Here is a 15,598-nt window from a genome sequence, read left to right as displayed (position 1 = left end):
CGTGTTGCCCACCGTGTTGCCCACCGTGTTACCCACCGTGTTGCTCACCGTGTTGCCCACCGTGTTGCCCACCGTGTTGCCCACCGTGTTGCCCACCGTGTTACCCACCGTGTTGCCCACCGTGTTGCCCACCGTGTTGCCCACCGTGTTGCCCACCGTGTTGCCCACCGTGTTACCCACCGTGTTGGCCACCGTGTTGCCCACCGTGTTGGCCACCGTGTTGCCCACCATGTTACCCACCGTATTGCCCACCGTGTTACCCACCGTGTTGCCCACCGTGTTACCCACCGTGTTGGCCACCGTGTTGCTCACCGTGTTGCCCACCGTGTTGCCCACCGTGTTGCTCACCGTGTTGCCCACCGTGTTGCCCACCGTGTTGGCCACCGTGTTGCTCACCGTGTTGCCCACCGTGTTGCCCACCGTGTTACCCACCGTATTGCCCACCGTGTTACCCACCGTGTTGCCCACCGTGTTGCCCACCGTGTTGCCCACCGTGTTGCTCACCGTGTTACCCACCGTGTTGCCCACCGTGTTGCTCACCGTGTTGCCCACCGTGTTGCCCACCGTGTTACCCACCGTGTTGGCCACCGTGTTGCCGTGCACTACATTTGACCAGAACCATCTGGTCATCAGGTATACAGTAGCCTATAGTTGTGTCATCAAAGACTATGAGCTATAGCTTGGAGATCTACTGTAATCCATTGGCCGTTCATCAACTTCATGTCCAACAATGTGGTTGTAATCCAAAGCCAAACCAGCTGTCATTACGTATTAACTGCCATGTGTTAATGTTTTTACTCTGTGATGATGGAGAGATCTTGGAAAATGAATACCATTGGACCACATTTGACATGTTCTTTCACCATTTATTTGTTCACCAAATACAGTGAAAATGGCATCATAATATTCAATGACTCATTCTTAGAATGTCATGACACTGTTGCTTTTTTTGCTTCGTAAAACAATGTTTCATTAATGGAAATATTAAGGTTTCATGCACAACAAACCATATTGAGTTTCCTTAGAAGAATGGTGCAAGATAAACGAAATAAAAAAACAACTTTGATGTCCAAAATCTGTCAAAATCCAACGTTATTTGAGGATCCTCGTAAACAGTGCAATATACAAAAAAAAATGGCTATTTTCTAACAAATTCATCAACAAAGCTCAAGTCACAGGATACAATTTCTCAATAATAGGTTAACATTGATGTGTGCAAAACCCCAAACACATTCAGTTAGTCTTTAAAAAATGATATTGAATGAGAAAAGTCAAAACCCAAATCTCTTCGATTCTCCGTTAGGCCTATATGGTCTCAATCTGCATATCCTTTCTATAGTACACACAATTGTGTTGATGAATTGTAAGATGGTAGACTAGCACATTTCTCAATAACAATTGTTTAGATATAAAAATACAAATATGAATTTAGTTAAAAAGAAGCGTGCCAGGGTAAGAGTGGTGGCACCTGTGTTGGCACCAGAGCGAAAGTTCATGCAAATAGATGGAGAAAATAGAATGATTTTTTAATTATAGAAGACAAAAAAACACAAATAATTGCAAAATATAAATAAATAAAACATTTCCCCATCAATTTCATGACTATTTTTCCAAACATAATTTGCCGATCTCGCCTCCTTCGATATTTGGAGTGTGTAAAAAGTGAAACAGCTATGTATTGGTGTCGGTAGGTTTCATGAAGGCGCCGACCTGCATCGTTAACCGTGGGGGGTAATGAAACACTATGTATCATTTTAATTCATTTGAACCTGGGGACTATATGCATTACTAGCTTATTCTTTACAGATGGAGCCTAGATGAATACAGGCCTAGGAAAGGAAATATTAACATTGCACCATCCTTGGTTGTGTGTGTGTGTGTGTGTGTGTGTGTGTGTGTGTGTGTGTGTGTGTGTGTGTGTGTGTGTGTGTGTGTGTGTGTGTGTGTGTGTGTGTGTGTGTGTGTGTGTGTGTGTGTGTGTGTGTGTTTATATATATATATTGTTTTGTACATACAATGGGTCTATACTAGTTACTGGACAGTGTTTGTTTGGTCAGTATTTAAAAGCTTTTAGCAGCAATCGGAATGCATTCTCTACGTTCGACCAGTGCTGAAAAGGACAGCTCCCTTGAATGCGATGTCGCCGATTTGTTATCAACAATGCCAAGCGTGTAAGGGGACTATGGTCTTCGAGCTTAGGAAGGCTATTGTATACAACTACAGAAATAGAGCTTGAAATGAGATTCAGCCACCACTTGTAGTTTTGTGTTGCTTACGGCGCTTTTGGAAGATGGTTGTGAAGTAATGGCAAGTTCATCCATCAGAGCCAGGGTCCGCCATCTCAACATCACGCCGCGCAGCACAAGTTAAAATGGCTTTTCGTTTGGAGAATTGCCAGCAACCCCATGATAAATCTGTCTTTTCTGGTGTCTTCCTCTGCTTTCTCGTCCAATCTTCACATACTTCTTTCCATTCCTTTCCTTTCCTTCCCCTTGTCTTCGCTTCGTGCCATCGTTTCTCCTACAATCCTCGAACATGCACAACCGACAGGTGCTTTAAATCGCTGATCAAAATAAAAAGTTTGCAAGGCGTCGTTCACCTTTAAACACCAGGTGACGACTTGTCTGCCATCCCCTTTAGGACGTCGTCTATTCGGTCATCTTCGATGACCACTGCGGAGGGAAGAAGAAATTATTTTGTTTATTACTGACATAGCATATAACTGTTTCATAAAAAATGTTTTAAAAATGTTTTACAGACACCAAATCAAGTCATGGATGGGGACTGGTGCAACACAAAGGAATACATGTTGTTGTGTCAAACCTCTGACCTTGGTCCTGAAATACTGCAAACAATGCCTTGTCCATAATGGCACATAGCCACGCATGCAATGAGGACAACTTTGTTATTTAAAAAAGACAGTGCATATCTAATGAATAAATATAGTAACCTATAGCTACTGAAATACATTTTGATAGCACATCAGTAGTCTATTGTTCTCATGCATCACTTTCAACTGGGCTCAGCTGCTGACCTTTGTTATATCAACAAATGTTTGCCTCATAATTTAGAGGTCAGATGCATATCTGTGTTTTATCTTTTTGTTTTATAACAAGTAGGCTAGGTAACTGTAGCACAGGTTCGAGTTAAAGTTCACACAAGCATGGCCAAGCCAAGACTTTGTTTTTGATGACCAAAACAAAACCTATATTCAACAATCCATTCCAATAAGCAGCTCTTACCTCTCTTGGCTCTGCCGATCTGTCCCAGCTTTGGGGGTCTTTTCGCTTGCGACGCCCCGAAGAACGAATTGGTGTCCTGTAGCCCGCAGCTAAAGGATATCTGACTGGCCTCCGTGTCCCCATAGCCGCTCATTTTCCCCTCGCTATAAGGCAGCACCTCGGACATTATGGCACGGCTGAGATGGACGGATGAAAGCGGTGAAAAAAAAAACGTTTTGAAGTCGGCGGCTTTAATCGATATAGCCCAGAAATCCTTGTCTTGATACTTGCACTTGTCGAGCTTTTCGGTGGAAATCCGTTTGGAAAATCACTCGATTACTTCGTAGTGCGTAGCCAGTCTGCGAAGGATGAAGGTGAAGAGTCCTGGTTGAGGTGTCGTGGTGCGGGGTGGTAGCAGGCTGCTGTATCGCTGGTAGAAAGGAGAGCAGAGGAGCGGTCTGTTCGCATGTGTCGCTAGATGAAGTCTGATGAGGAAAGTGGGAGATCCCGGGATCATAAAGGAAACCCAGAAAGAACGGCGAAGTTATCCATCTGCGTGTGTGTGTGTGCTGGGGGACTCCGAATGCTGGAGGAGTAGGCTAAGGGTGACATCAACAGGCGAAATATATAATTTGTACTGTGGAGGTAACATAAATGTAGGCTATCAATTCATGACCACGGAGCAAGAGCTACTGGAGCAACTGTGAGGTAAACCTTTTATTTGGGGAGTAATCTTTTCTATGCTGAACAAATTTCTAGCCTAAATAAGTTATTACAATGTGATGATATTTACGCATATGCTATGCCTAAGTAGGCTAATTATATTTAATCTGAGCATTATGAATATAACCTACTCGTGCATTTGCGCGTATTGCTAGTTATTGGGAGTCTCCTTTTTTTTGTTTACCTATTACGCTTGACATTGTAATGTGTTTCTCTCCTCGTATTCAGTATATTTCCTTCCTGTAAACCAGCCTCCTTGGTGGCTCTTGCTTGACATTGGCTCTGGTGACACCGGGTTCTCACAGGAAATCATGACCTGCTCCTTTGAGAGTCTGTATGCGCACAGAAGTCGGAAGTGCCTTACTCACGCACGTCTTTTCCCGTAGCTACAAAGCAAAATCACACAGCAGCAGCGGGTGAACGAGGATCACAAATGCCACTTTTAAGCAAATTCTCCCGTTGATGGGATAGTTACACTGTAGGCTTCATGGATAATTTACTAATTCATCGCTGACATGTTATTTTAGAATGCAGGGGGTAGGCATACCTCTTTTCCAGAGGTTAAAAGCAGTCCATTATACAATTGTATGCCTTTAACAAAGCCTATTTCTATACAGTGATGAAGTATCAACTAATAACATTATGGCCTAGTTATTTGATAGAGGGGTGTTTGAAAACATGCAGTTCAATATCGATGTAGGCATATGGTTTTTGCAGGATGCTCCCTTGTTAGGCGAGGGAGGGTGGTCTCCAAACGCACAAGATAAATCAACTACAGCACGATGGACAGTACCCGCGCACATTTGCGTCTTTCGCGATTTCTGCTATGTTTTGTTTTGAACATAATATAACCGAGGTAAAGTTGGTTTTATATTCAACATTCAACAGACATTCGCCAAATAATATAAAATACATTTAATTCCCTTATCCACATTAACCTTTTGAATTGCATAACAACTTGAAATACATCAAAATCATGAACATTATATTTAATAAAGGCCCTTAGTCTGTTTTTTCCGAGCAATTGCATAGCCTATAGAAATGTGTGCAACATGAGCTCATGTGTTCTCGTGAAGTGTTTGATTAGATTTTCAATTACATTTGCATTTGCAGCTGTATAACTTTTTGGGGATCTGGGGACCCATGCCAAATATTTTCAGTTTACATCTTGGGCACTGTTCAAAAGCATCTTTCTCTTTACAAGATATTTGCGATGCGGCATCTTGCTACTTCTCATACGTTTTACTGACTGGATGTCACTGCACCTTCTTTGGCGCATACTGTCCTCTGTGTTGGAGCCTCTGAGGGATGATACTGTTGGGACTACCCTGGCTTCGGAGAGCATGTCAGCGTTATGGGAGTTGGCCACATCCCATCGTGAGACATCGAAACGAATATTAGGTTATTTTCATATGATAATATTGAGATGTCTCACCACATTTTCCTGCTTGCAGAGCACAAGGAAGAGAGACATGCTTTGGATTGACCAGAGGCCAGGACAGGCGTTGTGCAATTGGTCCTTCCTCTACTGATCTGCCTCCCAGCAAATCCCATTGTGAGAAATATCATTCATATTATCAGAGCTTAGTGTTGATAGTGTACATATGTCGATGTGTCAATTATAAATTATATATTTTCCTGTATATTCTCTATATTTTGTTTATTGTTGCAGCACAATTTCAAAGTAAAATTCCTGTACTTGCAAATATACTTTACATTTACATTACATTTAAGTCATTTAGCAGACGCTCTTATCCAGAGCGACTTACAAATTGGTGCATTCACGTTATGACATCCAGTGGAACAGCCACTTTACTTGGCAAATAAAGGTGATTAGTTCTCCAAATGTCCCATAACTCATATCAGGAGCTCTGACCTGATGTTCCCTGCAGGTTAAACTTGCCATAGTTCAATAATTGTAATATTTCAGGGGAAAATGTAATTATTATTATTGTATTATATGAACAGCAATATCATAAAAGTGGAAGATCTAATTGAAACAGATGCAAGTAGGCCCCCTGGTGGCCACTTTACTAATCACATGTATCATGGAAGAATGTGCATTGGTTTGAAACTGGTTTGGTGAGGGATCACTCTTGTAAGTTCAGCGTGTACTGCAAACCTGAAGAAATTCCTGTCTTTAGCATCATGACATGTTGAGGTTTAAGTTACCCCCAAGCGCCACAGCTGTTATTCTGCCAGGGGAGCTCATGAAGGATTCCCTCAGACTGCCCCCTTCCCCCCAGGAAGATTTACGACACCTAATCCCCCACCTGCTCCTCACTCACTCACCCCTCACCCAACCCACGCATGCCAGTTAGTTTCTTAACTTTTCCATTTCCGTAGTGCCCCAAAACTCTGTAGGTGGCTTTCTATCTATTCCTCCCCTGTGCTTGTTAGAGATGACAGAAGTAGCAGGATAGTTGACTCAAGACAGCAAACTTTTCAGAGTACATTGGTGTTCCTGGAAAAAGAGCAGTGTCTCACAGGGGGGTTACTGTCGGTTTGAGCAGGTTAAACCTTTGCATAAAACATTCTATACTTTTTTGACAATATTCAACATTGGGTTATCACAAATTCAGTGTGATCAGATGATTTATACAGTCAATGAGAAATTAGTGCCCTTTGCATCCCTTTGATATTTTAAAGTACAAATATAGAATTTTTAAAGCCTGTTATAAATTAATTGCCCTTTAATATTTTAGACCACATGGAGAATTCAATACATCTTTCAATATGGAACATTTAGAAGTAATTTCAGAGTGTAAATACCAGGTGAGCTGGTACTACTCTGTTTTCTTTGCACCTTTTCTGGTATTTTGTGCTGGAAAACGGAGTGGGTCAAGCATAAAACACCAACCCTGTTACCCATAGATAGGCTAGAAATGTTCTCAAACTCAGATTCAATTGCCCCCCTCCCTGTTGGAAACAAGCCTCAACCCCGTCAAAGCACTTTGACAGGAATCTTTATAACAAAAATCAAATTGGTGGAACGACCGACCCCCTCCTTACACCAGGAGTGAAAATAAGGCACAAAGCAAGCAATAGTACTTCAAACGTAAACACTATCCATATGCACACTTTAATTATGAGAGAACTGCATTCCCAGTATCTATACTGAACAAAAATATAAACTTAACATGTTAAGTGTTTCTCCCATGTTGCATGAGCTGAAATAAAAGCTCAGAGAAATGATCCATATGCACAAAAAGCTTATTTCTCTCTCAAATGCACAAATTTGCTTTACATCCCTGTTAAGATAATTTGTCCTTGTCAAGTTAATCCATTAACTGACAGGTGTGGCATATCAAGAAGCTAAGCATGATGATTACACAGATGCACCTTGTGCCGGGCACAATAAAAGGCCACTAATATATGCAGTTGTCACACAACAGATGTTTCAAGTTGAGGTAGGGCGTGCAATTGGCATTCTGACTTCAGGAATGCCCACCAGAGGTGTTGCCCCGAGAATTGAATGGTCATCTTTCTCCCATAAGCCACCTCCAATGTAATTTTAGAGAATTTGACAGTGTTTCCAACCGGCCTCAACGACAGACCACGTGCCCAGGAGCTCCAAACCCAGCTTCTTCGTCTGGGGGTGTGCTGAGGAATATGTCTGTAATAAAGCCATTTTGTGTGTGTGGGGGGGGATAATTCTGATGGGCTGGCTCCCCAGTTGGTGGGGCTGGCTCCCAAGTGCATATGTCCAGGCCCACCCATGGCTGCGCCCCTGCACAGTCATGTGAAATCCATAGTTTAGGGCCTAATGAATTGATTTAAATTGACTGATTTCCATATGAACTGTAACGCAGTAAAAATCGGTGTATTTCTATTTTGTTCAGTATATAAACATGTATTTACTATTCAAAACCAAACTCAACAGCTGTTAGCTTTATAATACATATGCATTTTTAAGTGCTTCAAACCTCAAAGATTCACATTTTGTTAATACAGTAGCGGCACCTAGCCTGTTTGTGTTGAGAATGCCAACAAGCATTCAGGTGATTATTACAGTGTAATAAGTACAGTGATGGTTTGCCTGGTCTATCAAGAGTTGGTCTCTCTCTCTGACATTGTGAGGGGTTTAAGGACTAGTGTGTGCATGTCCTGCTCTGTCTTGCTAGCTTAGGCCTCTCCTCGGCTCTCCAAAGTTGTATTTTCAGGGTGACTGTTATCATTACAGTAGAGTTCGGTCCTTCTGGCTCTATGTGGAGAATCATATTCAAGGTTTTACAACCAGCCTAAATGTAAATTATAAAATGTCTCCATTCTATCACCTTGACCTTGTCTTTCTAGGAGTACAGGTAACAACACCCCAGGGGATACATACATAGACCAACCATGAGAACACACATCTGTTCTACTCCCAGGCTGGGCATCAGGCCTGGTAGAGGGGCACCACCCTCTTGATGGCCTGCCGGCATATGGGGCAGGTGGGCTGGGGCAAGGCCTGGTAGCAGCTGTAGCAGCAGCACACATGCCCACACTCCAGCAGCACACAGCTACGCGGCTGGGTCAGGCAGATCACACAGGCATTTCCCAAGGGTGCCTGCTCCCCAGACCCCTCTTGTGTATCACCAGCCGTAGACCCTTCCCCCGTCCCACCAGCACCCAACCTCTCAAACTCCCTCCTCAGCCGTTCCTGGTCCCAGCGGACCCTCAGGCTGCGGTAGTAGCGGTGGCCCAACCAGAAGAGGATGGCTGACCCGGCCAGGGCGAACACAGAGGCCAGGACCTGCCAGACCACCGCTTGGCCCTCCTGCTCCAGCCGCAGGGACTCAAAGTCTGCCGTGGTGAGGAAGTACTCAGAGCCGTCAGTGGGCGGGCGGAGCTTCAGCACCCGGTCGGTGTCCAGGATGAGCTCACCTACACCTGTCAGAGTAGCGCCAACCTAGAAATACAGAAAGACTAATTGGATTATGGAGCAACACACTCTCACTATTTAGGGGCAATAGTAACCTCCCTCACCCTAAACACAATAAAACATTTTGGAATCTTATTGTGGAATTCTGGGAATGAATACACTGTTTTATCATAAGTAATCTATCAGTGATATTGCTACATAAAAAAAAATGTACTCAAACCTCACCTTGAGCATCTCCTCAGTCTCCAGCTGGCCTTTGGGCTTCTCTCCACTGAGGTACTGCCCGATGATGTCGGTAAAACCATAGGTGGCCTGGTGGAACTTCTCATGGATGATTTCCATCTCTAGACCCGAGGCCTCCAGGGGACACAGCACCCTCACGTTGGCCTGGTCCGACCCGACCAGGCTGAAGGGCACCGCGTTCACCCTCTGGTGCAGCACACGCTCACTGTCCGTCCTACACAGGAAGGGGGGGGGGGTATACATCAAGTGGTTTAATTTCTAAATTGTAAAACGGATCTGAAAATCACTTCAAATACCGTTGCATCATATGAAACATTTAAATCCAAAATACTGGAGTACAGAGCCAAACGTGCACATGTTAACTTCACTGCTAGTGTGTATTTGATGTCAGACGGTCTATCATTCAAAGTGGTAATACAGATGATACTAGTCTTTCACATTACATTTGGAGTGTCAATCAGGAGTGTTTCTACCAAGTGCGAGACAGGCTATTCCACACCAGCTTGTGTTCCCTCAGCATGAGTTTCTGCACCACCCCCACAGTGCCTTCCTGGAACTGACTCGTCAAAGGCTCCCCCAGAGGCTGCACTGCCCCTACACACACACACACACACAATGGATAGAGACATTAATTATACTAAGACCTGCCCAATCACACCAATAAGTGAGAGAACAGAGTCTAGTCAATATCATAATACAATGATCTTAGTGATACACTCAAATGTTTCTCATTGACACAGATAACCAACCATATGCCTACCTTCAATGACAACATACTGCATACACTTTCCCGGTGTCACGTTCAAAAGGTCTGCCAGTTTCCCATCCAAAGTCAATTGTGGTGCATCCTGAAACATCAAGCAAATACCGTCATTTCTGTTTAAAAAATCCCCATGTCTGAAAATTAGTTTTGTACTTGATTTACAATGTGTAAAGACCACGGCCTAGACTCAATTCATGTTGCGGAAAATCCGCAGAACAGCGCAATTTAAATTTAAAAGGTCATTTCCATTTGAGACGACATATGGAGCATGCAGTCACTGAATGTGGGAACGTTGCCTTAAATTTCAATCGCTCTATAATGTGGATCTTCAGCAATACGGATTGAATCTAGGCCGTAGTCTGAAGGAATAGATACAGGGCGGACTACTAACATTACGGATTGAATCTAGGCCGTAGTCTGAAGGAATAGATACAGGGCAGACTACTAACATTACAGATTGAATCTAGGCCGTAGTCTGAAGGAATAGATACAGGGCAGACTACTAACATTACGGATTGAATCTAGGCCGTAGTCTGAAGGAATAGATACAGGGCAGACTACTAACATTACAGATTGAATCTAGGCCGTAGTCTGAAGGAATAGATACAGGGCAGACTACTAACATTGAGCTTGTCCACCATTTTCCTCTTTTTCCTGTAGACGTAGTAGAAGAAACCAGATATAGCCAAGCTGGTGCCTAGACACAGCCCTTCCACCATCCTCACTGGAAACTCCTCCATCCCCCCCCAACACACACTCCACACCGTCTCTTCTCACCCCCCTGGTAACAGGCCTACAGTTCAGAAACAGACAGACAAACAAGTTATATGAAGGATGTTCTTCAGCATGAAAGCAAGGGGGCCATGCGTCACTCAGACAAGCTACAATTAAATCTTCTGCTGCACGATTCTCTTTGAAATGTCAGTGACATGCTTGAAAATGTCTATAATTTTATTTTGACAGCACAGTGTCAGAGAACGCTGGTTGCTATTGATTTTCAGCACTTGGACAGTAAACTGGATTAAGCTACTCAGAATGCAAAGATGCAACAAAAATATGTTGGGTATTCACATCTGATTGGGTTAGGTTATACTACGTTATAATCTAAGAAAATACATTTCAAATATACCATAATCCTATACTATAGTATTCCACAGATAATTATGACTATTTGCATATTCAGTGCCTTCACTCACAAGCACAACAAAGTTGGACATGCGTTTCATTTCATTGATGACTTACAATCTGTGTAGGTGGCATTATAGCTACCTTTTTGAATGGGGTACCTACATCAGTCTTTCTAGAGGATGTCATATGATAAAGGCGCTTGGGTTCAAATACCATTTATTGACTTTCAGGTGGTTGACACGGTCTTTACATTCCTTGGCTAACTAGAACTGGTTTAGCTAGATAATAACCAATTAACGCCTATTGATGAAGGTATTTTCTTCCAATGGGACTTTCGTAAAGAACACCAATGGTCGGTCTGAATGTGAGCACGGATCACTTACGGTTTTTCATATGAGCGAGAAATACTTTTCTAAAAACAAAAGGTTAAATGAATACACACCTTCATAGGGTTAGTGTTCCCATACAGCCATATCTCTATGTTACTGCGGAAGACAGACGGAAAACAGTGGCAACCACCTCTGCTGATTAGACATCTAGCACGCGCCAAACACCTGTGTTTGAAAGACTAATTGAAGAAGGCCACCAGAAATGTGTTGTAACTAGGGTTGCACATTTTGGGGAATATTCAGGAGGTGGAAACTTTCCGTGGGGATTAACGGGAATATATGCAAATTAATATTAATACCATTTAAATGTAGATGGTTTTTGAATTGGATATATTTACCATATCATATGGAGACAAAAACAAACCTTTTACCTTATAAGTGGACATAATTGCAAATGATTAAATCCTTCCAAATGAAAAAATAATATTATTTTTACAAATTGAACTTTAATTAAATGAGTTGACTCTTCACATGGGATGATTTCACTCAACAACAAAAGGGAATATCGAATGATCCATCGCATCTCCCCAAAACGTTCTCAACATCTGTAAAATGATAGTCTAGAAAATAAAGCTTTGATTGTCTTCCTCTCCGGCCTCCATGTCCCTGGACCTCAATGTCCACCTCTTGAACATCAGACTGAGGCCTCATCTTCACTGTCACTTCCCAACCGTGTTGAGGATGGCTCGTTGTCGATAAGGTGTCTGATTCATCATTTTCACCTTGAATAGGAGTAGAGGGACTTTTGTCAGAGGTTGCTTGTTGTGAGCGCTGAGGGAACTTTATGTACTTGGCCAGATTATGCATCTTTGTTGCATTCTTCACATATGATTTGGCACAGTATTTGCAAATGTACACAGCTTTTTCTTCTACATTAGCTGCAGTGAAATGTCTCCACACAGACAGTGCCCGTGGCATTTTCCTGTAAAGATTAGAAATAAATAATACAATTCCATGTACAGATAAATATTTAAGCAGTTAGATTAAAACATGTATCTTACAAAGGAGTTGTTTTAAAGTGAAACATGTATGGAAACAGGTGAATTAACACTCCTCAGTTAGCAGGCTCAAGCAACCTAAAACCCACATGGTACCAAAAACTAACTAGCAGAAACTGTTAACAAGTTACAAATCATTTAAACACACTTTGCCGTAGGCTACTATTTACTAGTTAACAAAAAAAACATGCATGACATAAAATATATTCACCCCACCCAATATTGTAATCAAAACTTACCAGAAATCATGTAGTCCTAGGCTCAGACAGTGTAATTGTTTGGGCTCAATAGCATCTCATTAGTGTGCAAAATCTTGAGAATCAGCTGTACATGTGATGGAAGAATGCACTGTGCATGCAGAGGGTTGCAATTCCATTGAATTGGGGATAGTTTAAACAAAATATGCAATAACACCTAGAATTGCCTTGTGTATCCCACAAAAAAAGGTTCACTGTTCTAAGTTATCTTTTTTGATTAATATAAACTGAATTCCCCAAATTCCAGGGCTTAACTTCCCATGGAAAATGTTTCCCGACCCTTTGCAGCCTTAGTCGTAACTGAAAAATACTGTCGGCTGCAACTGTGATGAAGCCAGTTAAAACAGTGTAGTGTGTATATTTTGCACTTGCGAAATTATTTTGATGTGATACGAAAGGGCTTTATGTTTCTAGAAACGTTATGCAATAGAGAAATGGATTCACATTTAGAAATTGAGTATTTGGCTGTCACAGCCAGTCTCTCTCTGAAAATAACATAAGGACCTTGGACGGTAGGCTCGCCTACACTACTTTAGAGTACATTCCTGGGCTAGCTTGATCAAATCAAACGTTATTTGTCACATATTTCATAAAAAAGTATGTAGATTAACAGTGAAATGCTTCCTTATGGGCCCTTCCCAACAACGCAGAGAAAAGAGATAAATAATAACACAAGGAATAAATAGACAATGGGTAACAATAACATGGCTATATACACGGGGTACCAGCACCAAGTCAATGTGCAGGGGTACGAGGTAATAACATGGCTATATACACGGGGTACCAGCACCAAGTCAATGTGCAGGGGTACGAGGTAATAACATGGCTATATACACGGGGTACCAGCACCAAGTCAATGTGCAGGGGTACGAGGTAATAACATGGCTATATACACGGGGTACCAGCACCAAGTCAATGTGCAGGGGTACGAGGTAATAACATGGCTATATACACGGGGTACCAGCACCAAGTCAATGTGCAGGGGTACGAGATAATAACATGGCTATATACACGGGGTACCAGCACCAAGTCAATGTGCAGGGGTACGAGGTAATAACATGGCTATATACACGGGGTACCAGCACCAAGTCAATGTGCAGGGGTACGAGGTAATAACATGGCTATATACACGGGGTACCAGCACCAAGTCAATGTGCAGGGGTACGAGGTAATTGAGGTAGACATAGTATATCACAAGTGAGTACACCCCTCACATTTTTGTAAATATTTGAGTATATCTTTTCATGTGACAACACTGAAGAAATTACACTTTGCTACAATGTAAAGTAGTGAGTGTACAGCTTGTATAACAGTGTAAATTAGCTGTCCCCTCAAAATAACTCAACACACAGCCATTAATGTCTAAACCGCTGGCAACAAAAGTGAGTATGGCTACCACAGCATTCTGCAGCGATACGTCATCCCATCCCATCTGGTTTGCACTTAGTGGAACTATCATTTGTTTTTCAACAGGACAATGACCCAAAACACACCTCCAGTCTGTGTATGGACTATTTTACCAAGGAGAGTGATAGACTGCTGCATCAGATGACCTGGCCTCCACAATCACCCGACCTCAACCCAATTGAGATGGTTTGGGATGAGTTGGACAGCAGAGTGAGGGAAAAGAAGCCAACAAGTGCTCAGCATATGTGGGAACTCCTTCAAGACCGTTAGAAAAGCATTCCTCATGAAGCTAGTTGTCAAGTGTGTGTGAAACTGTCATCAAGGCAAAGGTTGGCTACTTTGAAGAACCTCCAAATATATTTTGATTAACACCGTTGGTTACTACATGATTCCAAATGTGTCATTTCATAGTTTTAATGTCTTCACTGTTATTCTACAAATGTAGAAAATTGTACAAATAAAGAAAAACCCTTGAAGGTGTGACTTTTGACTGGTACTGTATATTATCCAATTCTTCCAGTTGATAGGACAGACTCCAATGGAGCTCGTCCAGTTAGTTCTCTAGTGATTGTAAGCTCGTTTGCCTCTCTTGCGCCGTCCCTTCCTTTTTGAGTCCGGGTGATTCGAGCCTGGTCCAGACTCTTTGATTAATAAATATTCATCTACATCGAGGATAGTGATTGCTGTTCCCGATGTCCAGAAGCGGTTTCAGTCATTGGTAACGATGGCGGAAATATTATGTACAAAAAAAGTAGCATTAATCGGTCAGGAGCCCGTAAAATGGCAGCTAGCCACTGCAGCGCCATCTCCCCCCCATTGCACAACCATTCAAGCCAGTTCTAAGATGTAGCCGGCCCAGAACTACATTTAACAAAATATCACGTTCAACATTGACATTATGCCATCTCAGATACCTTCTTCGATAAACATCCAAGTTGTTGGCCCACAGAGTGGATCTAAACAATAATTACAGTTGGTTAGCTAGCAAGCATATGTTTTGTTAGCGAATTGAAATATTTTGCTAGCTGGAAGACCTGCCATTGACCTCTAAAATATCGTCTTAAATGTCCGCAAAGGTCAGACCATAACATGACAACAGTATTTGTGCACTCTTTTGCAACAGCCAAAGGGTCAAATCTGACTTAATCGATCAGTATTGTACATTTTTACCTTTCAAAAACACTAGTTGTCTTCGCAAGAAGAATTGCCCTTTTTGTTTTGATCACATGACATGTTCTCCTTCCTGGAAACTACGCATCTTCGGGTGAAGCCAATGGCCCTGTTCCCTGGGTATTTCACTTAAAAATGCACTGTAAAGAAATTGCTCCGCCTTCCTGGACACAGAAATTCGAATCCTTTGTCTAATTTCAGTTTGTGACCAAACAAGCAAGTATTATACCATTTAAACCGCTGAGAAACATATTTTCCATAAAAAATATTGTATTTTCAGCTGTTTGAAGCTGGTGTATAAAAACAAAAGTAAAATACGCAAAAACTAAATTTAAGGGAAGTTTAGAAATAGCGCACAGAGAGCACATCTGCCGCGTCTTTGGCTTGCTTTCAGTGAGAATGAAAGATCAATAACAAACATTTTTCTTGGTGGCA

The 15,598-nt window shown here is 42.3% G+C and overlaps 2 protein-coding genes across 3 annotated transcripts; both read right to left on the bottom strand.

Annotated features, from left to right (window-relative positions):
• Positions 1–845: 845 nt before the first annotated feature.
• On the bottom strand, positions 846–4,262 carry LOC118394918 (calcium/calmodulin-dependent protein kinase II inhibitor 2-like). The gene is made up of 2 exons (XM_035788583.2): positions 3,243–4,262; positions 846–2,672 (listed from the first exon to the last, which is right to left on the bottom strand). Exons 1-2 carry the CDS (start codon positions 3,406–3,408, stop codon positions 2,602–2,604), a joined length of 237 nt encoding a protein of 78 aa, XP_035644476.1. The 5' UTR covers positions 3,409–4,262; the 3' UTR covers positions 846–2,601.
• Positions 4,263–6,619: 2,357 nt separating this feature from the next.
• mul1a (mitochondrial E3 ubiquitin protein ligase 1a) lies at positions 6,620–15,317 on the bottom strand. 2 transcript variants are annotated; one of them, XM_052464010.1, is made up of 6 exons: positions 15,164–15,317; positions 10,438–10,607; positions 9,812–9,899; positions 9,525–9,645; positions 9,034–9,265; positions 6,620–8,835 (listed from the first exon to the last, which is right to left on the bottom strand). In XM_052464010.1, exons 2-6 carry the CDS (start codon positions 10,552–10,554, stop codon positions 8,323–8,325), a joined length of 1,071 nt encoding a protein of 356 aa, XP_052319970.1. In that variant the 5' UTR covers positions 10,555–10,607; positions 15,164–15,317; the 3' UTR covers positions 6,620–8,322. The 2 variants fall into 2 exon arrangements, with proteins under 2 accessions (XP_052319970.1, XP_052319971.1); XM_052464011.1 differs by having other exon boundaries at positions 10,438–12,053; positions 15,164–15,245.
• Positions 15,318–15,598: the final 281 nt, after the last annotated feature.

This window comes from Oncorhynchus keta, chromosome 15, assembly GCF_023373465.1.
Source record: "Oncorhynchus keta strain PuntledgeMale-10-30-2019 chromosome 15, Oket_V2, whole genome shotgun sequence".
Classification (NCBI taxonomy): Eukaryota; Metazoa; Chordata; class Actinopteri; order Salmoniformes; family Salmonidae; genus Oncorhynchus; species Oncorhynchus keta.
Note: the sequence above shows the minus strand (reverse complement) of the source record. Positions and strands in the feature narration are given on the sequence as shown.